Raw genomic sequence first — 23439 nt, forward strand, 5'->3', positions numbered from 1 at the left:
AGTTCCCACGGCCCTTGGTCTGGGAGGGGCGAGCGTTAGGAAAGATTTCCATTTATGGGTTATTTTCCCTCCAGTTGTGAACCCCCGCCCTACGTATTGCAGTTGGACCGTCCTAGCCTGACTTACCAGTGTAGCCCAGCCTTCTGCTGTACTCCACTGGGCCTTTGCTCATTTGGTTATGGGGAAACTGATATGCCCTTAAGACGGTCATTAGTGGGAGACTTGGTTTCCCTTAGTCTTTAACTTTGTTGCCATTTCTTTTTAACATTTTATAAGCGCACAAAGTACCTTACAGTACAGTGCGCTGCGGTCCTTCTCATTTTTAAGGCCCTAGACACCCTCGAAGGATTTATTTTGGGAATGTACAATTGTGCCTTGGACAGAGCTGATGGCAGCTGTTACTTTTAATGTATTTTCAACTCTTTTCTATGGTCCTAACTGCATTTGGCCCAGGGCGGTGGCTAAAATGTCCACCCCACGATTTCCTTTGTTCATCTTGTCCCTTTGCTTTCCCCAGGTCGAGCAGACCTGGGAAATTCCTTATTTGGTCATGCAGACCACCACGCAAACCAAAGCTTTTGCAGGCTTCTGCATGCCTTGTGTGTGCGCCCCCACGATGTGGGTTGGAGCTGTCTAGTTCCAATACACATCTTGGGTGCCAGGATGTCTGGTGTGCTGGGATGACTGGGACCACCGTGGTCCATAATTGGTCCACTTATGGGATGGCTCTATGTGAGCAGATCTCCTGGTTTCTCTTCTTTTTGGTGCGAAGGAGACTTTGGATAAGAGAAGGCATCTTACACCCATTCCATGTCGATCTTCAGAGTTCACAACGAACTTCATAAAGGAGTCAAGTATCCTGAAATGAAGATCTTTAGAGTTCACAACGAACTTCATAAAGGAGTCAAGTATCCTGAAATGAAGAAGCAGATCCGTAGAACCAATGGTGACCCGCTGGAATGTTTGTCAACCTGTGCCCGCCGTTGTCCCATCCGACCACTGTTTCTGATCAAACCAAAGAGGCCTGCAAGGGCGCCTTGACCCATTCAAATAGTGGGACCAACTATTCTTGGCACATCCTACTTAACCTGTAAGCAGGCCTTTTCGAAAGTGTTCCTGGACCACCCAGTGAACTGACCAGCTCGTGTGAGACCTTTGAACTAGGGTTTCGATTGAGCCTTTGGAGCTCTGGGTATAAGGCACTGTCCTGCCGAGATTCGTATACCTAGCAGTCCTAGGTCTGGAATTCCGAGAGTACGCCTGAACCAGAGGATACGTGGTAACTGTCGCCCAGCTGTGGGCATGAAATTCGTGGGTGCCTTGCTGCTGTGCCCTTAGACTTGCTGCAGTGGAACTGGCCTGATCCGTTCACCAGGAGCAGAGACATTGCCACTGTCCCGCCACGGAATCGTCCCCAGAACACAGCCTCTAAAGGCCGCAGAGAAGCGCAACTGCAGGATTTGAACTTGCGATCAAAGTGGACTTGACTGCCGAAGTTTGGTCCGCAGTGCACCAAGGGTAGGTAAGTACGTGCAACCCTTACCTGTGGCTCCCTGGCGCACCAATAGACTTATAAACAAGTATCCCCTGAGGGCCACTCTTCTTTATCGAGGTAGCATGTGCTACCAAGATATTCCCAACTCCTGGATCCTGTTCTTGGGGAGACCCTCCTTGAATAATGGGAACTTATTCTTCACTGCCTCACCCACCTTCGAGTCACTACAGCCGCTTGAAGAGACTCAGTTTTAAACATACCCGCGTGACCACGTGCATCAGCACCAAATGCACTTCTAAGCTCCAGGCTACACTCATATTAGGGACTGGACTGCCTCTTAGATAGGGTTCGAATTGTGAAGGACTGCCTGTAAGATATTCACACTCTGTGACCCCTTTCTTTGCAGGTTGTGGATCTGTACTGTGGAATATCCCATTAGGCCATTGGTAACTGTATATGTTTCATAGTTAGTATTGTGTTGGTTTCGGTACTACTGCTGCAATTTGCTTTGTGTTCGATTTAAAATGCCTTACACCCGACAGAGTAATTTGTGGTGTTGTTTACTGTGTGTGCTCATTGTAGGCTTTTGATCACCCTCACCGCTCCCGAGCCATAGTCTTGATGGCACTCAATGCTACCTTGATCGGTCTGGCTTGTCCAGATGGTTAACCTGTTCCAAGAAAATAGGCTGGCCTTCTGAACCTCTGCCATCAGAACATCTTAACAGCATCCGCCATGGAATTAGAGTAAGGCCCAAGCCTTGGCGTGTAGCGCCACGAGCTGGAGATCAGACAATGGACGAGGATCTTCTACAGCAACGGATCCCCGCTGCCGGTAGTCAACGCAACTGATGACAAAGATTTCAAAAGAGTCAAAAGGTAACGATTTTCGAGGAGCGCAAGTACGAGGACTCCCCGCAAGAAGCATGCAGTAAAAACTTGAAGATGGCCACCAGAGGTGTTGCTTAGGAGGACGTGTCATTGGCTGGCGCAGTATGACAAAGGGACACCGATAGGCTATAGAGTAGACAAACAAGTTACTTACCCCTGGTATCGTTCTTTCACCTGGATGTTCCTCCAACATATTCCACATCTTTGACATTGTAGTGTCTAGCTTCAGCTGATTCGGAAATTCAGCAGAGGGCGCCCTCTGTCGATGGCATCAGGTCGATGTCCCTCGAAGGCCTCCGTCGAGGGTGACGTCATAAGTAGCATGCATGGCGCCCATTGCCTCAGTTCTGTCCCCCCCTCCTCCTCGTGTAGCTGATATGCCCATAAATCGGGCCTGACCGTACTCAGCCTTGTTCGAACGAAAGCTGTAATAGCATGGGAAATTCTACAGAGGGGTAGGTTGGGAGGGCGATGAAGAATACATTTGAGGAACATCCAGTCGAAAGAACGTTACCAGGGGTAAGCAACTTGTCCTCCAATGTATTCCTCATCTTTGACAGACTCCCATTCAGTATCCATGACTGGAGGAGGATGAAGAATGTTGTACCTTGAAAGTTAGAGGGAAGAGTAAAGCACTGCCTTATCAAAAGCAACATCCTGAGCATAGTTACATCACAGATGTTTTTAATAGAAACACCCCTTTGTAGGGCCGTCAACGTAGCCATGTCTCTGGTGGAACGAGCATGCAAGCCCTCAGGAGGGTCCTTGCCCGCCAAACTATACCACTCAGAAATAGTGAGGATGATCCATCTAGACCAGGTCAGTTTAGATGCAGCCTGGCCTAGTTTGTGCCCGGGTCATCCACTCTCACTTTGGACATTCTGGAAATATAAAAGCTTAACATGCTTGTAGGGTCCAACCTATGAAGCCTTCCCTCCTTAGTAGGATGCCGAGGAGGATAGAAGGCAGGAAGCACAGACTCAAGTGAAAGTCAGAAACTACCTTAGGTGAGAAGGAGGGTCTTACTCTCAACGCAACCCTGTCCTTGTGAAATATAGTAAAGGGTGGCTTGGAAGAAAGTGCCTGCAACTCGCTCACTCCATGTGCAGATGTTAGAGCAACCAACAGAATAGTCTTAACCTCACGGACATGAGTGCAAGGGTTCAAATGGAGCACCCATCAGAAACTTTAAGGCCAAGTTAAGGTCCCAAACCGGAACCTGAACAGGTGATGGCAGGAACACATGTGTGAGCCCTTTAAGAAACTGAATAACCAATGGAACCTTGAAATAAGAACATTCCTCGGGTGAGCGCTTAAAGATTCAGAGCGCCGCTAGGTAACCTTTAATGGTTCCCACGTGAAGACCCTGGTGTGCTAAAGAAAGCAGAAAAGAAAACATTCGGAGTTGAACATTGAAAAGGATTAACATTCTTTTCTATGCACCAGTCGCAGAACTTGTTCCAATGGCAACAGTACTTTGCTGCTGGCCGCCTGCCCGAAAGCAACACCTCCATTACGTCATCCGGGAGGTCTCAAATCCTTATATCTCAACCTTTCAGAAAGTATGCGTGAAGGTTGATAGTTTTGACCTCTGGATGGAGAACCTAACCTTCCTCTCGTAAGCAATGATCGTCTTTGGGGAAGACGCATCGGGACAGGTCCAGAAGATCCAGGTACCACAACCTCCTGGCCCAATCCGGAGCAATGAGGATCATGTGGGTCCCGAATCGTCTTAACCTCCTGAGAACTTGAGGAATGATGGGACTTTTGGCACCGGTCATGAACAGATCCACCTGAGAGGTTCCCCAAAGGGTGAAGATCTCTTGAAGGACTTCCTGAGCTAGTTCCCACTCGTAGGAGACTGCGCTCTGCCTGCTCAAAGTATCCGCCGATGTGTTCTCCCCTCTGGCTAGGTGAACTGCCGCTAGGGAGATTCCTTCTGGAATTGCCCAGTACCAGAGCTGCATTGACTCTGCACAGAAGTAGTGCATCGACACCTCTTGCTGAGGTAATGCATGGCCACTGTGGTGTCAGTCATTATCAGGCAATGTTTTCCCCATACAGACGGCAGGAAAGCCTTCAGTGCTAGCCCGATTGCTCCTAGCTCTAAAAGCTAGATGTGTAGTTTGGACTCCAATGTAGACCAACGACCGCTGATGGTCCGATGATCGTTGGCGTGAGCTCCTCAACCCGCGAGTGAAGCTTTCACCACTACAGTTCTCTCCAGCCATGGTTGCCATAAAGGTTCTCCCTTCATAAGATTTTCCTCGCAGGCCCACCACAGAAGATCCTGGCCGGAATCTGAAGGCAATCCCACATCTTGCCTGAGAACTGGGACCATTATGTTCCGATAGCCCATTGAAGGGCTCTCATCCTCAGGTGGGTCTCTGGCACCAGAAAAATGCAGAATGCCATGAGGCCGAGCAACCTCAAGAATTCGAAGGCCGGAAGAATCTGGGCATTCCAGAATTTGGTTACCACCTGGAGAAAGTATTCAGCCCTCACCCTGGGTGGCGAGCACTTCCAAGGATGTGTGTAATACAGCCCCTATGTACTGGAGTCGTTGGGAATGTGTCATGGGACTTCTTGAAATTGCAGGAGAAGCCCAGTCTGAAGGAAGTGGCAGGTGACCCAGATGATCCAAGGGTTGCCCGGGAGAACACACCCTGATCAGCCAATCGTCCAGATAGGGGTAGACATGAATTTCCCCCCTCTCCTGAGACACGCTGCCACCACCGCCATCAGTTTGGTGAACACCCTTGGGGCAGAGGTCAATCCAAATGGCAGGACTTGAAACTGAACCGCCAACCTCAGGTATTTCCGGTGCTGGAGATGGATCGGCACATGAAAATAAGCATCCTGAAGGTCGAATGACACCAACCAATCCTGAAGTTGGAGGATCTGAGAAAGTGACCATCTTGAAATTGTCCTTCATGAGGAACTTGTTAAAATTTTTCTTCAAGTCCAAGATAGGTCTCATTTCCCCAGTCTGTTACAGGAATCAAAAAATATGAGGAATACCAACCCTTGTTCCTGTCCGCCACAGGTACTAGTTGTATAGCGCCTTTCTCTAGCAATTTCCTGCACAAGGAGCGGACCCGGAATCCTCAAAGAGCGATTCCCCGGTGGATTGTAGTTAGGCTTCTGTGTAAAAGAAAGACAGTCACCATAGGCTATTATTTCCAGAGCCCACGCATCTGAAGTAATGTCTCGCCATTCTTCAAGATTCTGAGACACTCTGCCCCCTAGTGGTGAGCTGTGACTCAAGGCTTCAAAGCAGTTTTGAAGCGGCGGTTGCAGAGCCTGATGGCAAAGAGGCTGCTGCTCGAGCGGGCTTGGCACCTCTACCTCGTCCACCACGAGGAAACTTACGTTGGCCTCTTTGACTGGTCATTCCTCTCACCCTTCCAAACGAGTAGTAGCGAAAAGATGTACCCTTCCACTGCTGTCTGCTAGGTTGCCGAACAGCAGCGCCCAAAGACTTGACAGCTGCTTTAGAGGTCTGCAACTTCAAAGCTCTCATCAGCCTTGCTGCCCAAAAGATGAGACCCATCAAATGGCATGTTCAGAAGACGAGCCTGCACATACAGTGCAAAACCAGACTTCCGTAAACACGCAAACCTGCGTACTGTCAGGGAGAATTCTCAGAAATGGGCTCATTCCTGTCACCTTAGAGACCCCCAGCAACTCGGCTGGATTTTGAGGACTTGATTTTTTTTTACCACCACTGTATTTTGATGTGTGTTTTGTGTTCTTTGATTATGGACTTTTAGACAAGGCCATAGGCATCTTCTTCATGTGTGTCACACAGCACCCTCAGTGCAGTGACACAGGGAAGCCTTTTGACTGTCCCAAGGTTTACATACCTTCTCTGGGATAAACTGTTTCCCAGAGAATGTAAAGTTAAATTGACTTTACTAGTCTTTTTAAATTCCTAGACCCAGTACACTATCTTACAATAGAGTGCTGGAGGGGTTACCTATTATCCCCCAATGTCTAAAAACTCATGTAGCAGTCAAATGTTACCCTTTGCTATCAAAATGGCTGGTGACAGTGGTTTTACAACAAACTATCATGATTTTTCCCGATCGTGAACACCGGTAGCTAAAAATTGCAGGAGCCATGTTTTTCAAGATGGCGTCTGAGTGCCTTTGTTTAAATAGGTCCCGGTCTTTTTTCACCGTTTCATTTTGGAAAACTGAGTTGGCCTATGCGTGCCAAACTAGGTTTGGTCCCTTTGTTCATACGCCTTTGGCGGGCTTCAGGACTGAAGAACGCCTTGGGCGCCCAAGTGTCTGGGGTGGGCAGGAAGTGAGGGAGGTGCCCGAAACTCCCTGTGCTTGGTCTCCTAGGAGACACAAATACACTCTGGCGTGATTGGCTGACTGTCCGGCAAGGACAGCCACCCTGCTGGGTGAGTGGCAGCTAGGCTGGAATGAATGGGAGAAACTGGATAAAAGGCGAGTCTCTTGGACTGAAAGCCAGAGCCGACCACTGGAATGAAAGAACCAAAGACGAGCTGGAAGAGGACAGCTGCTGTAATTCCTGGACCGTTGGTTTCACGGTGAAGCCCTGCTGCAGGTCTGTATCGTCAAGTTCATCTAGACAAAGAAGCCCTTCAAGGACGACTTCTCCCTTTGAGTTGGTGGGACCAATCAACTCGTAAGCCACCTGAACACCATTCTCAGAGCTGGTTGTATTTTCCTCAGAGTGCTGCAGGAAACCGAATAGCCAGGGAGGAGGACACCAGTTTGTGCGCTTTAAAGACAGCTACCAGAACCGAAGATTTGCCAGCTTTGTGACCAGTCCCCGTGCAGGAGTCACCCCCCCCCACGCGACATCCTCCGTTTTGTCCCCACGGCTGAGGCTCAAAAACAGCGGGATCTGCAGGAACTGCCAGGAACAGTAGTCTTCAGCTGCATCTTTTTCTTCTATACAAGGTACTGTGAAAACCTGACCGAGAGAACTTACCTCTTACTGCGAAAATGCGTAACAACTTTGGCAACTTGCATGCCTAGTCAGCTTGTGACCCGATATATGAACCTTTCGTCCGTGAACTACTGCCGAGAACCGCGGCAAAGACTTTACTGTTAAAATACCAGAACCGTTTTTACCTATACAAGACACTAGTCCATTGACTTTGGCCTACCCATTGCATTGAATCAACTCCTCTGGTGAACTTGCACAGTTGGATTATTAGTTTTATTAACTTATGCCTTTTTGCTCCTACTTCAAATGCTCTGATGAATGCCTTTTTGCTCCTACTTCAAATGCTCTGATGAATGCCATTTTGCTCCTACTTCAAAGCAGTTTAAATGTCTCAGAAGCTGAGTGTAAAGTACTGTAGTATATTTCCATGTGATATTGATTGCCTCCTTCTAGTGAATGTTTTCTAACTGTGTAATAAATGAAGTTTTACCAAGAAACCTGGAGTATAAGGGTCTTGTAATTATAGACCTCTGTGTAACACCCTTACAAGCTCACATTCCCTCTTGAGATATGCCTGGCTGCTCAGCTCGCTACCAAAACTGTGTGGTACAGACTTATACCAAAGGTTGGTTTTGCTTACACCTGTAGTCCTAGTTGTGTGTAGTGGTCCCAGAGGGTACTGCATACAAACATTGCCTAACATGTATCATGGTGTTTGTGGCGGTTGACCTGCTGATGCTGTCTGCAGAATCAAACCCAGACTGAAGCGATTCACACATGGCTTCCTTGCCACCCTTAATAGCCAGAAAGTCCCCGTCTTCCCCTTCGGGAATACGCTCTGCCGCCATAGAGATGAATCTCACAGTGTGTACAAAAATGTTGCTAAGGCCCAAGTGCAGTTGGACGATTTTAACACCATACTCCCAGCTGAAAATACATTGCGCCCCCATCAATCCACGCACTTATCGTCCCCATCAGGATGAATGGTAGGGTACGCTGCCCGTTTCGAGGTTGCCATGGCTGCTTGAACCACCAAACTCAGGAGTGGGAGTCAGTGGACAGGTAGCCAGTGTCTCTACTGGAGGGGTGGTATTTTCTTGTCAGAAACTTGTTCACCGCCGGATTGTTATCTGGGGTTTCCCCAATTTCTGCCCACCCTTTTTTCGCAGACCCACATGAAAAGGAGGCAACACTGGATCTGTAGGAGGACCCTATGACAAAATATCCGCAGGATCATCCTGATCAAAATGCACAGGAGGGCTAGACCAACCCAAATACTCAACGACAACATAAGTCACCTGTAAGAGGAGTCGGCATGCTCCCCTGGTTCGCCGAACTCCAAATCAGGAGAAGTGTCTGTACCACTTGCATAATGCAAGATATCACATAGATCCTCCATCCTACTCTCCTCCGAAACAAGGCAATCGGCACATTAGGGGTCCCAAACGGGACATCTTCCTCTTGAGAACGTTCCTCATCCTCAATAATTGAAGTGAGGCACTTAAAGAAATCTCTCTTTGGCAGAGGAGTACACCTTTTCTCAAAAGGTGTCACAGATTTAGAAACCGCCATCTTTGGAGGTTCTACCGTCACAGGAACCGGTGCTGGCAGTTTTGGCCCACCGGCGCCGACAACGGCGTAGGCTTTGAGGGTCTGATCGGATGGAGGACCCGATAGGCACTATCGACTGGCCTGGCACTGATGGTGTTGATGGGTTCGATGATGTAGACGACCTTGACCTATCATGTCTCGCTCGATCCTTAAATTCCTGGTCCTTACGTGGCCTTGAAGGCTCTCGATGAGGATCACTCAGTTAACCTGGGGACGATGGTGCGCAAGTATCCGGTCGAGATTGTTCCCCGTCGGCTTCATCAGAAGGCGCGGACAGGGTTTGCCCTGGTTTTCAAAACTCATCTCCACTTGGAAAGCTTCCCATTCTGCCGGCGTCAATTTTTTAGACGGGCAACTCACCCTTTCAGGGGTGCCACCTGAAGACGAAGAAGGCGACCTGCGGTGCCTTCTCAAGTGCTTCGACGAGGACGGTGAATGGCGGGAGCCACTCTTGGACCTTGAATGCTTGGCCATCTTCCTCCGAGTTGAGTTGCCTCTCGACTCATTGGTCGAAGGCCCAGCAGGTCCGACTTAAAACACCTTGCCTACCTCGAGTTTTCCCTTTCGTTTACGCAAGGCCTTTCCAGTCATCGACTGACACTTGGAGCACGTATCCGTGTTATGGCCCGCAGTCCTGGCATTTCTTGAATCCGGACCGAGGTGTCGTCCGAATGGAAGACGAAGACATACCGATAATCTTCAACAGAGTTTCACGAAGCAAACGGCAACGGGAGCCATGCGTGCTACTTATAACGTCTGATGGCGTTACCCTTGACAGAGGTCTTCGAGGGTCATCGAACCGAAGCCATCGAAGCAGGGTGCCCTCTGCCCAAAAATTTCCGAAGCTGGACACTACAATGTCAAAGACACAATCCATTCGAATAGCACTTTTTAGCTTAAAGCTAATCTGCTTTAAATTTACAGAGGACTTCCAACGGACAGGGAATATTCATAAGCATGCAAATCCATGCTGTCCGTCTTACACTGCCACATTCCCAGTCTGACATCCTTCTCTTGCCTTTCACCCAACACACTGCCAGTATAGCTGTTTCCTTCTGCCTTCACTCCCATATTAAAAGTGAACCTGGCCAAGCAGTCCAGAGACAAACTTCTCCAACTCAGCCTTCCTTCATTTCAGCAGCGCTTCTCACAAGTCACATTTTCCATCCATGCATCTAGTGCCCGACCTCCCACCACATTTCATTGACGCCTGCAGTCCATTCTTTGAATTCATCACATTTTCTTAAGCATGTTCCTCCTTTGGAATGTTTACTTCTGTTAGGATGATTTTGGCTGCACCATTTGCATGGTTTTCAGGCACTCGCGTGGCTCTGTAAGAAAGGTGGGTGGGGTAGGTTAGTAGGGAAAGAGGGATGGGATAGTAATAGTGGTCTTCTGTTGATGCTTGCAGAACCAGGAGAAACATGCACCTGTGCGTGTCAGCTTTCTGGGTGTGCTGTGTGCGCACTGGGCTTGTTGTGTCCAGAGGGGTAGGGTTCTGTTCTAGGTTGTTTGCATGGTTCGCAGTGGGTGTGTGGTTTGTGTGTAGTTTTGCTGACCCTTTTGGACATGTGTAGTACGTGAGAGGTATGCGGGGGTGAGAAGCGTAGTGGGTGGTTAGTTGGTTTCTGTTTGGCTCTGGGTGTGCGCTTGTTTTATTGTTGGGTCTTCGATTCGTATTGTCACAGGTTTGCTTTGGTCCCAGAGGTGGGTTTGTGGGGGATGCACGTTCTGCTTGTTTCAGTGATTTGAATAGCAAGGTTTTCAATCGTTTCTCTGAAAGTTGGGTGGTTTTCCGTTCTTATTTCCTTTGGTACCGAGTTGTATTGGCTATCAAATAGGAAAGAGCGTTTCCTCTCAATTTCGTTTTCTTGAAGTATTTTGTTTCGATTTGGATGTTGTAGCTTGATCATTGATTTCGTCCTGGTTGGTAATTGGTGATATGTCTTGGAGAAATTCAGCTCCTTGTCCGTATAGCGATTTGTAGGCGATACAGAGGGCTTTAAAGGCAATACCTTTCTCACTGGTAGCCAGTGTAGACCTCAGGGCTGGTGTAATGTGGTCCCTTAGTCTCAGGAATAGTCTTGCAGTATTTTGGATGCATTGATTTTTTGCGGGGCGTTCTGGCATTACAAGTCTGTTTGCGTAGTCTAGTCTAGTCTTGATAGTACCAAGGAGATGCTCGATGGTTCAGTGTGGGAACTTGAGGTAGGGAAGTATCCCTCTTATTAGCCGTAGGAGATCGAAGCATTTGTTTGCTATTGCATGGACTTGTGGTTCTAGAGAAAGTCTTTAGTCCATGAGGATTCCTGCCCTTTTTTTTTTTAAATCACCCACAAGGTCTCAGCTGATTTCCCATGCATGGTGGCCAGATCAGGAATGTTTATGCTGCATTGTGAGAAATAACTAACATGACACTTTTGCTGACTAAATATGCTTGGGCAATGTAGTTAAGCCAATCAGTTGAGACTATTATTTTTGTCCCTGTATGCACTAAAGCCCCATAAAATGCCAAATAGGACGGTTCATTGTAGTAATTCACAAACACGTTCCTTGTCCAATTAGATTTAATTGCTTTGCGAAACAAGCAGCCAATCGACCCAAACTGTCTTTCTCAAGGCTTATCCAATTTCACCCAATTGTTGTATTTTCATGGGGTTCTTTGTTTATCCCGGTTATTCTACACTCCCCAATAGTGTGGCGCTAAAAGTATTCCATGTGCCTAATTGGATCTTTATTTTCCTTAAATTTGGTCATGAGCCGGCGTCCTTCCTATTGTTGTATATACATGTATGGTGCTGTGTTCGATCAGTTTATTGTCCTGTGCAACTTTTGATTAAGTGCAGTACGCCCACCCACCTGACAACACACTTGCTGTAAAACCCATCTCAACTCCCCAGAGCAGAAGCACAATCACCCCATGTCCCCCAGAGGTTCTATCATTCTTTCCTCATGCAGACTTCAGGGACTAGCAAAAGCAATGACTTACGAAGTCGCCGCTACTGGTCGGGACGAGGATGTTCATTTCAGAGGATTTGGCACTGACTATCTCGCAGTCCAGACAGTCTTTGCTCAGGTAAACATGGCAGCCGTCTGTTTTATTGATGGACACAGTTGGCACTTTACCCATCACCTATGGATAAAGAGCAGAGGGGATTAAGATGGGAGCATCCCTTGTGCACTTGCACATGAAAGAGTAACATTGAAGACTTGGAGCAAGAGTTCGCCACATTTGGCACCATCAGAGCTAGTATACTGACAGACTGTTCAAAGCAGTTTGACAACCCAAAAACCACAAGCGATACAACCGGTAAAAAGCAGAAAGGTGGTATGAGCAAGATTGGTGCAAGCAAAGCAGAGGGTAATGTCAAAGCTGAGACTTCTGTAATGGGCAGGACAAGGCCGACTGGTACAACCAGGATGTGCATGAAATAGACAGCAGATAGCATGACACCTGGAATAACTGCTAGGCCTTTCACTGAATGATACAACACCCAAGAACGATGTATGGGCCACCTTTAAATAAATTATAACCACTGAGAATTCTGAGTAGTGCTTCATTCCTCCATTTTATTGCCTGCAGTGCCCATAGAAAAACAGGGAGCAACCATAAGTAAGCTCAAAATATGGCAGGGGTGCCAGCTTTCTTGTACAAAGGGGACTTGTGAGCAGTCAAGCCAAAACTGCTACGCCATTTGTGGAAGCTTCTGTAATGATGGAACTGAAGCTGCATCGAGTTATGACCAATTCAAATCCACCCATCCATCCATCCATGCAAGGGTTTTGAGGTCTGATGTGTCCAACTGTTACTACCATAGGGCACATGACATTCACAACAACGGCATACACTTGTGTACAGGCACGCTATAAATGACATATCAAAGTGGAACCACAGTAGCAGATCAAAACTGGTGGTAGGATCCAGTGGGCAGATGGCACTGTGTACCTGAGAAGCAGATAGGCTCTGACAGGGCTCATGGGAGGTACATGGCAGGCAGGCTCTGGCAGGAGGCATGCTGCTGATGGGTGCAGGGGGGCACAGATAGTGGGCATGGGGTCATGGTAGAATAGTAGAGAGGCAGACGGGAGGCATGCTGCTGATGGGTACAGAGACAGATGGGCTCCGGTCACATGGTAGAGGGGCAGACAGGCTCTGGCAGGAGGCATGCTGCTGATGGGTGCAGGGGGGGCTCCGATAGTGGGCATGGGGTCATGGTAGAATGGTAGAGAGGCGCAGACGGGAGGCATGCTGCTGATGGGTACAGAGACCGATGGGCTCCGGTCACATGGTAGAGGGGCAGACAGGCTCTGGCAGGAGGCATGCTGCTGATGGGTGCAGGGGGGCTCCGATAGTGGGTATGGGGCCATGGTAGAGAGGCAGACGGGAGGCATGCTGCTGATGGGTACAGAGACCGATGGGCTCCGGTCACATGGTAGAGGGGCAGACAGGCTCTGGCAGGAGGCATGCTGCTGATGGGTGCAGGGGGGCTCCGATAGTGGGCATGGGGTCATGGTAGAATGGTAGAGAGGCAGACGGGAGGCATGCTGCTGATGGGTACAGAGACCGATGGGCTCCGGTCACATGGTAGAGAGGCAGACAGGCTCTGGCAGGAGGCACGCGGGTGAGGGGTAGAGCGGCAGAGGAGGTCTAACGTGACACATAGTGGGCATGATGCAGATGGGTACATAGGCAGAGGGGCTCTGATAGGGCAGGTGAAGGGGTGGAAGGGGGGCAGTCGTCGACAGGTACTATAAGGACTGAATGTATGGCATGAACCTCATGGGGTATGGCATGGAGGGCATTAATGCAAGCTCTCTGTACAGACTTCTGTAACCATTCCTTTGCCACTTTCCAAGAATCCCTCAGGAACTCCCTTGTGCACCCTCTCCTAACAAAGTCTGCTGACCCTTCCTGCCCGGCTAACTATCGCCCTATCACCTTCACCCCTTTCTTGGGCAAACACCTGGAGAAGTTGGTCATCCCCCCAACTGAACCGCCACACTGAATCTGCTAGCTGTCTCCACGACCACCAGTCTGGCTTCAAAGCATCCAGAGACACGGAAACTGCTCTCCTGAACACCAGTGAAGACCTCCTCTATCCTGGATTCTAATACGCTCTCTGTTCCTACGCTTTTCAATCTTTACTCTGCCACTGACAAGGTCAATCATGCTATCCTCATAAATCGTCTGATACCCTAGGCATCACAGACCGGGCACTGGCCTGGCTGACCTTCCTCTCTTAATCGACCTTCCCAAGTGCAACTGGGCACTTTCCTCTCCTCCACCTCCCTCTACCTGCAGCGTTCCTCAGGGCTCTATCCTAACACTGTGGCTTTTCAATACTTACCTCGCCTCTGGCACACTTGAGCCAAATCACCTGGTTCCAGAAGCAACACAAGACCTTCCACTTCTGTTCCGCTTTCTCTCTTCCTCTCCCGTGCTGATGTCCCGACTGCTCCATGCACTGATCACCTGGCCACCATCTGAACTCGGGCCCAGGCTCCTGCATGTCAAGTTGGACCTCACACTGCCTCTTGGCTCCCCCCAGCACTTGTGATCTGTATCTGCAACCCTACAGTCCATTCTCTCTGCACTTCTGAGCCACCCGCTGGCTGCATTTATGAGTTACCTGCACCCCCATCCCTCTGCCCCTTCTCCCCTTCCACTTCCCTGCACTTGCACAATCTGAATGGCAAGGCGTAGTAAGGTTGTTTTATCCTCCCTCTGTTTCCCCCTCCTTATCTTGTCGCGCCTAGAAACACTTGTACGCAGGCGCATTATGCCATATCATATCTCCACCTTCTCTTCTCACTTCGTGTTATGCTGATGACACAGCTCTCCTTTAAGCTTCCCCTCCTACTTCCTCCCTCATACTAGACTGCCCAACTGCTATTCAGGCATGGTGCTCTGCAAATGATTTCTGCCTTAATGTCAGTAAACCAGAGATTCTACTCATTGGGACGCCTGCTCCCAGTTTCCCTCACCGCTCTCTGGCTCCCACCTCCTTGGGTCCGCTCACCTCACCCTAGTGAGGCAAAAAACCTTGAGGTAATTTTCGACTCCTCGCTCTCCTCCCCTCACATCACAGACCTTTCCAAGAAGTCCAACATTCTGCTGCACCTCAGAGGCATTCCCCCTTTCCTCACCTTTCCCCAGATGCTCGATGTCACCAAAGCTCTGGCTCCATCTAGGCTGGACTACTGCAACAGCCTCTTCCTCAAACATCCTCTTTCCTCCCTTCACTCTCTTCAACTAATCCAGAATTGGGCCGCAAGACTGGTTGGCCTCAAGCCCAAGTAACACATCTCTCTAGCCCCAACATCTCTCGACTGGCTCCCGGTGGCTGCCAGGAGAAAATTCAAGACCCTCTGCATCATCCACAGGGCTTTCTGTGGCCTCAGACCTCGCTACATCCAACTTTCTCTACCTAAATACTGCCCGTCTAGTGTCCTTTGGTCCTCTAGCTCCAACTATCTGCAGATCAGACGTTTCTCCAAGCAGAGAGTGGGGGTAGATCTCTTGCTTCGGCAGGAGCCTCCCTCTGGAACGACCTTCCTGCCCCTCCGACTTGAGCCGGATCTCCTTAAGTCCCAGAAACATCTCAAGACTTTCCTTTTCTGCTCCGCCTTCCCTCTCCCTTGCCAATGTCCCGCTGTTAGGCAAGCATCGATGTAGTAACCCTGTGGGAGACTACACCACCCTTGTCCTCTTGGTATTTGGTAACCCACCTATTGGTATAGGTCTGTACTACACAAGTTGGTAGTGTAGAGCTGTAGCACTGAAATCCACCAATACAAGTATCCAAATAACACGAACACAAGGGTTTTAGTTAAAATAATTATTTAACAGTTATTTACAGGTTCTCAGAGCATGTGAGCACTTTCAACCTTCCAATGAAGTCTAGATAAAAACCTTCCCCAGCAATACTAGTTTAAAACCAATGCATCACCTATGAGGGACAGTAAGAATCAAGGTCAATGGACTAGAAGAGTCTGCAGGGAGCCAGGACAGCCAAAGTCTATGGAGCGGAGGCACTACTTGGATAGCAAAGTCTTGCACAATGTTAGAGAGTTTGAGAAAAATCACTGTAGGGTCACAAGCCGTTATATTTCTGAAAGTTGGAGCTGAGATCAACTCTAGAAAAGCAGCTACTGCAAATCTCAACTGAGAAGAGCAAGCTGCAGACAATGAGGCAAGTACCCAAAAGTCAGAGTAGTACCTTTGGTTAGAAGAGGTTCCAGCTGGCTGGTTGCAGTGATTCAGAGCCTGAGTTCCTGAGTTTCAATTGTGGGGACAAGAGGGAGGACGTCTGGCGACTTCTGCTGCAGCAATTCGATGGTCGGCAGCAGCTACAGGCTCTTTTCGGATCAGCAGCACCTTGTGCTTTAAGCGCTCAGTAAATAGCACCACTGCGGATCTTGGACACCGGTTGGGCTTCCTTCACTCAAGGTTGAAGGGGATTCGCACAGAAATGAGAATTTTCTCTAACACCCGCTGCAACTGGTGCCTGGTCCCTTATGTGCCTTACTGGGGCCAGGCCCTCCCCGTTCAGTCTATTTGACCACCACTTGCCCTCTGGCACCCTGCTGAACAAGCCTGCATCTGATCCACCCCTTCCTTGCTTTAGCTGACCCTTGCTTTCCCCTAGTACTTGCCATCCTGGACTCCTCAGCTCTTGGCCAGCCCCTGCCTTCCTGCACTTTGCCCCCACCCCCTCATCATCATCATCATCATCATCCCTTCCTCCCTGCACTTGCATGGTCCGAATGTCACAATGCCTAGGACATTTATTTTTATTGTCCTTGTTTTTTCACCTCCGTCACGCCCCCAACCCCATTGTCTTGCTACGCCTTCAGCCTTCAAACACTTGTGTATAGCCGCCTTACAAATACCCATTAAATAAAAGCAGAAAACTGGGGTCTCAGTGATAAGTGTGCTGAAGCTGTGTAATCATGACTTGAATAAGGTTTTATTGAAATAATGAATCATAACCTTTTAAAAATAGCTTATGGGTCTACAACCTGCGGCTCTCCATATGATCCCTCGCCATTTGATAACTCTTGCTGGGGCTGATGGGAGTTGTAGTGCAAAACCCAGAGAGCCAAAGGTTGAATATGCTTTAGCAGTAGGCAAGATTTGGAGCAGTACTCTTGGGTGCACTACAACAACCTTGACCTCCTGGCAATAGGAACCCAGCCTTTGGTATAAGCCTATACTACACAGGTTGGTAGCGTGTTGAGCAGCCAGGCTTATCTCAAGAGGGGTCAATGTGAGCAGTAGGGGAGTTACACAGATTCACAGTGACAAGTATTCAAATAAACTCTTACACACAAGGTAAACAATTATTAATTTAACAGTCAGTTTGAGTAAGCCTTCTTCCGAAGGGGCAATATAATAGGAACACACAAATACACTCCAAAATACACACTCAATGTTTCTAAATTTCTAAATCAGTAAGTACCCTTTTGGGTTGGCACACAGACACTTCCTACACCCTCAGGTGACTTAAATTGCTAGGACTCTGGACATTAATATATCACTATCGCATTTAGAACCATACTTCGGAGCATGTCAAAGAAAAAGGTTAATAGAATAAAACAAGAGATCTCACAAATCTTCTGAAGCAGTTAAGTACTTTTGAAAACCCCCAATGCAAGGTAAATTAACCACTTCCTAGAAGGAAGGCAAAACACCAAGTCAGAGGGAAGAAGAATCATTCAGGGAGCCGGGCCAGCCAATGTTAAGTTGGCAAAAGTCTAGGTGAGCTGAAGCACTTCTTGCAGGCAAGTCAAAGTCTTGCACAAGGTTTTAGAAGTCTGTAGAAAATAGGAAATCCAAGTAGGGCCACAAGCGGTTTAGGCTTGTGAGGTGAAGAAGCTGTTAGCAACTTCACAGAAGCAACCAAGACAAGTCTCAACTGAGAACAAGTGAGGTTACACAAGAGGTAAGTTCTTAGACTGTACAGTAACTTTGGTTAGAAGAAAATTGTTCCAGCTGGCTTCTGTTCCTGGGCCTCAGTCGTGGGAACAAGAGGGAGGACATCTGGAGGACTCCAGCACTGCAATGGGACGATAGGCTACAGAAAAGCACCAAGGTCTATTCAGTGGCACTTCACGGTTTCAACTCCTCGCGTCTCAGCAAATAGCACCATTGTGGTTCTTGGCTGTCGAGATGGACTTTCCTTGCATCTGTGGTACAGCACTCTGTTGAGGTGGCTCAAGCTCGTTCAAGCCCGCTTCCTGGGAGTCGAGGATCTTCCTGCAGCTCTTGACCAACTTAGAAGAAACGCACACATCTGGTGTTCCTCTCCCTGGCTCTTGAGTTCCGGCAGCAACAGCAGAAATATAACCAGCTTCTAGAGGATGTCCAGACGGGCTTACTTTGGAGTTGATTGGTCCCACCAACTCAAGGGGAGAAGACGTCCTTGCAGGGCTTCTCTAGTCTAGGCGAATTTGGAGCGTCAGCACAGCAGCAGGGCTTCACCAGGCAAACCAACGGTCCAGGAGTTGCAGCAGTCGTCTCTTCCAACTTCTTCGGATTCCTTCGTCCAGTGGTCGACTCTGCCTTCCAAGCCAAAAGGCCGTGCCTTTTATGCAGGTTTCATCCATTCATTCATTCCAGCCTAGCTGTCAGTCTCCCAGCAGGGTGGCTTTCCTTGCCGGACAGCCAGCCAGCCAATCACCTAAGAGTGCATTCCTGTCTCCTAGGAGACTAAGCACAGGGAGTTTCGGGAACCTCCCTCGCTTCCTGCCCCTGCCAGACTGCCTGGAGCCAGAGGCAGGCTTCACTCGTGAAGCCTGCTAAAGACAAAAAAAGAACAAAGGGACCAAACCTGGCTTGGCGCGCAGAGTAAAACTCAAGACCTTTCCACAAAGAAATGGTGAAAAAGATGACCAGGGCCATTCTGACAAATGGCACCCTTGGGTGCTCCACTGCAGCTGCGAAACGCAGCCCACGGTAAAAGCACACCACGGTAGTTAAAAGTAAACCACTGCTAGCAGCCATTAATTGTAGAAAGGGTAACATACAACATTTACATGAGAACGTAGACAAAAGGGGATACTAAGTAACCCCTCCAGCACCCTATTGTAAGATAGTGCGTGCTGGGTCTAGAAAGTTACAATTGTAAAGTCAATTTCACTTTACTGCTCCGGGAAACAGTTGTTTATACAAGAGAAGGTATTTAAACCTTTGTGAAAGCTAAGAGACTTCCCTGTGCCACTGCACTGAAGGTGCTGTGACACAATGTAAAGATGATGCCTATGGAGTTTGTCAGACTCTATACTTATAAAGAAACAGTGTTGAAGTCACATTAAAATATGAGAGTGGGAAAAAAAGGGTCTCACTCTCCAGGTTAAAAATTAAAAGTCCGAAAATCCAGCTAAATTGCTGGATAGTGGGCATGGGGCCATGGTAGAGAGGAATTAGCACATTTCTGAGAATTCTCCCTAACAAGCAGAATTTGAGGAGCCCAAGTTTCTTTATATTTTAATAAAGGGTAAGTGAGTAGTTGGTCACCTGTAACTCCATTTCTCCAGCATTGGCATCTTTCATGGATTCACATGCTGTGAATCTTCCCAGTTATCAGGCTGTGATTCCACGGTTACCTTGATTTAGTAATTTCCCTATGGAAAAAAAATAACTTGACCCCTTGAGTTTCCCCCATCGACGTTGTGGTTGCTTTCGGTCCCCACCAACAGGATGTAGAGTATAGCTCTGCCCCAACAGCTTCCCCTCAGATTTTAACCACTCCAGCTGGAGGATATCCCCCAATAGAGCATGTTTGCCTGTAGAGGTAGGCTGGAGGGTGCATGTGAATCCATGAAAGATACCAACGCTGGAGAAATGGAGTTATAGGTTAAGAAATTACTCCCTTCTCCAGCATTGGATCCTTCATGGATTCACATGTGAATACATTTTATAGCAGTAAACATGTAAGGAGATAAACCAGACAAAGGAGATAAACCAGGCAAACACAAGTTAGAAACTTTCAAATTCACTACGTTAATACGAGAAGTATACATACGCAAGTAGACAAAGAAGCTGCAGGGCTTGCCTTACTGGAACAACTGTTGAAGGACTGCTCGTCCCATCTGCAGGTCCTCAGTGTGCTGCTGATGTAAACAGTAGTGCCTGGTGAATGTGTGGGACACTGCCCATGTTGCCGCCTGGCAAAAGTCTGATGATTACTCAAGACCAGAGAGCCGCAGAGGCAGCCGTGGCCCTTGTAGACTGCGCTCTAGCCGTAGTTTGCAACAGCCTATTGGCTTCGAGTGGCAGGAGATTGTAGATGAAATCCACCATGCAATGCCATTTTGAAATGTATTTTCCCCTTGTTGGATGAGCCAAAAGGTGACAAACAGCCGTTTAGTTGATCTAAAAGATTGTGTCCAGTCTAGATAATTTCAATGCCCTTTTCACGTCCAGAGAGTGTAGAGCTTTCTCCGCTGGTGAAGTGCCATTTTGAAAGAATGTAGGCAGAGTAATGGTTGCATTTTTGTGAAACTACGATCAAACATCTGTGATGAAATGAGTATTGGTGGAGAGAAACAGGTCTTCCGCGAATCGTAGATACGGAGGGTCTACTACCAAAGCTTACAGCTCCGAAACGCATCTAGAGGATGTGATGGCTACTAAGAAAGCCACCTTCCATGTGAGAAATGTGATGTGAGTTGTGAACAGAGGCTCGAACGAGGGCTTCATAAGCCCTGCCAGGACCAGGCTCCATACAGGTGGAATCCTTTTATTTGGAGGAAAGGTATGAAAAAGCCCTTTTAAGAAGTGCTTGATTAGTCTGTCACTGTAGAGAGGGGAAGATCTTTTTCTTGTAAATCTAAAAATGGCTGATAAGTTTTCCTTAAATCGAAGAGATAGCTAGACCTTCTTTTGCTAATTTTAGCAGGCAAGGAAGGATCCGATGCGGATTGGATAGTCAGATGCAGGTGGTCCGAGAACCAGGTTTGCCTGGGCCAGTACGGCGCCACAAGCATTATTTTGCATTGACCTTTGCGTATCGAACAAGTTACTTACCTGTAACTGTTCTCCAGCATGGGTCTGGCATGGATTCACATGCTGATCAATATTCACTGTCAGGCTAGGAATCCTCGGTAAAGAAAAAAACAGTTGGTTTCATTTCTGAACTGTCCTTCTCCCAATAACCAATCACTGAGATCTGGGTCATACTGCCCCCAGCCAATGACTGTCCTCCACCTAAGCCCCTCCTCTGGCAGCCGTCTTCAGATTTGGTAGCACGTAAAGTGGCAGTATAACCAGGAATAGAGCCGCACCGGAGCAGGCGGGAGGGTTTGCATGTGAATCCATGCAATCCCCAAGCTAGAGAACAACAGTTACAGGTAAGTAACCCCAGCATGGGGTCTGGCATGGATTAACATGCTCATGAAGAAAGAATACATAGCAATACACACATGCACAACCACAGGAGGCGGTAAGGCTCAACAGAAGTAAAAACACTCACCCCTGGAACAGACGCACCTCAAGTGAACAAGTTGCACAGCACCGCTTGGCCGACTCTGGACTCCTCCCTGGAATCCCTGTCCACGCAGTAGAATTTTGTGAAGGTTTGCGTCGACCTCCATGTAGCAGCCCTGCAGATGTCCAGCTGGGGCACACCAGACAAGAACGTCATATTTGCAGCGATCACTCTGGTCGAATGGGCTCTCGGACGGCCAGGCAACGGTCGGTTCGCCAAAGGGTGACAATGGGTGATGCAGCCAGAGAGCCACCTGGAAATGGAAGCCTTGGAGAGGGCCTTCCAATGGTTCACAGGGCCAAAGTTCAGAAAACGTTGCAACGTCGTGCAGAAACTCTTTGTGCGGGCCACGTAGTACTTCCGCGCTCTAGCGAGTGCAAAGTCTTTTCAGCTGGTGACGAAGGTGTCGGGGATAAACACAGGTAACACTAAAGGCTTGTTTAGGTGAAAGTCCAACGGCACCTTGGGCATGAAGGAGGGGTGCGTTCACAGCACAACCCATGTCTCGTGGAAAGTGAAGTATGGAGGTTTACAGGAGAGGGCCTGAGCTCTCCCACTTGTCGTGCAGAGGTGAATGCCACAAGAAAAGCTGTTTTCCATGACAAAAACTTAATAGGTGCAGAATGCAGAGGTTCAAACGGAGGTCCCATGAGCCTAGTAAGCACCACATTGAGCTCCCAGCCAGAGCTTTCACCAGTGGGAACAAGCAAAATAGTCCTTTGACAAACTCCTTAACCAATCAATGTGACCACAAGGATGGCCGTCCCGGGGGTCTAGCGGGAGATGGCTGCCAAATGAACCTTGATGGGAGGCGTGGGCCAGCCCCGCTTTGGCCAGCGACAGCAAATATGGAAGCACCTGAGGGGCCTTGATCTTCAGAAGATCAATCTTCTGGTGACGGCACCAAATAGTAAAGGTCTTCCACTTGAGCCCATAGCATTTCAAAGTAGACGATGCTCTAGCCATTGCAAGAACTTCCTTGCAGTCCGCCGGTAGATTGTAGCCACCAAATTCTAGTGCTGCAGGAGCCAGGCCCTCAGGTTCAAGGACCCTGGATCGTGGTGAAGAACGGCGCTGCCTTCTCTGGCGGGAAGACCAGCGGTCACCGGCAGCTTGACTGGTGGAGAGGCCGACATGCTGAGCAGGTCCGGGAACCAGATCTGCCGGTGTGACGAGAATCATCGGCACTTGCACTGTTTGAGTAGACTGATGACTCGAAGTAACAACGGCAACGGAGGGAACGCATACAGAAAAAGGCTTTCCCAAGGGAATGAGCATGCGCCCACCCCCATGCTCCCTTGCTGGGGTAACCTGCTGGCAAACTCCCTGCGCTTGGTATTCGTCGCCCTTGCAAATAATTCAATCTGGGGATTGCCCCATCTTCGGCACAGATCCTCCACTAGGTCCTGGCGAAGCTCCCACTTGTGGCAAGAGCAAAGTTCCCTGCTCAGGGAGTCAGCAATGTGTTCTCTACTCCTGCCAGATGAAACCGAATGAGGAACATCCCCTGGGCGACGGCCCAATGCCATAGGTCCTGCGCCTCTGTGGAGAGCGCTGGGGACCTCGTGCCCCCGTTTCCTGATGTAAAACATTGTGGTGGTATTGTTTGTGAAGATCCACACCACCTTGCCCTTGAGTGACGGCAGGAATGATTCAAGGGCCCAAAAAACACTGCCTGAACCGCCAGAACGTTGATGTAGCCACAGGCCTCCGGTGTGAAGACTTCCGACGTGGGTTCCCCATCCTTCCTGGGACGAGTCCGTCGTCACCGTCTCATGGTGCGGTGGGGCCTGGAAATCTGTGGCTTTGGTCAGATGAGAGCGCACACCCCACCATCCTATCGCCTGACGGAAACCCTCGTCAAGGGCGATCTTGTCCTGAAAGCTTCCGGACACTTGGATCAAACAGGCGTCGAACTCCTGCAGATGATGCATCTGCAGCCTGCAGAGTGAAGAGTTAAATGCATGACATCATGCCGAGCAAAGACTTGGCCCTCACCGTGGCAATCTTCAGCGCGAGCAGC

The 23439-nt window shown here is 48.8% G+C and overlaps 1 protein-coding gene across 1 annotated transcript in view; it reads right to left on the reverse strand.

Moving 5' to 3' along the window:
- The window catches only part of CAP1 (cyclase associated actin cytoskeleton regulatory protein 1), a 204343-nt gene that overhangs the window by 39104 nt on the left and 141800 nt on the right, over positions 1-23439 (reverse strand). The window contains exon 12 of the mRNA XM_069622395.1: positions 11915-12058. Coding sequence (XP_069478496.1) covers positions 11915-12058 — 144 coding nt within the window. The remainder of the gene's footprint in view (positions 1-11914; positions 12059-23439) is intronic.

Source organism: Ambystoma mexicanum, chromosome 11 (genome assembly GCF_040938575.1).
Source record: "Ambystoma mexicanum isolate Mex_15411 chromosome 11, UKY_AmexF1_1, whole genome shotgun sequence".
In the NCBI taxonomy this organism is placed as follows: domain Eukaryota; kingdom Metazoa; phylum Chordata; class Amphibia; order Caudata; family Ambystomatidae; genus Ambystoma; species Ambystoma mexicanum.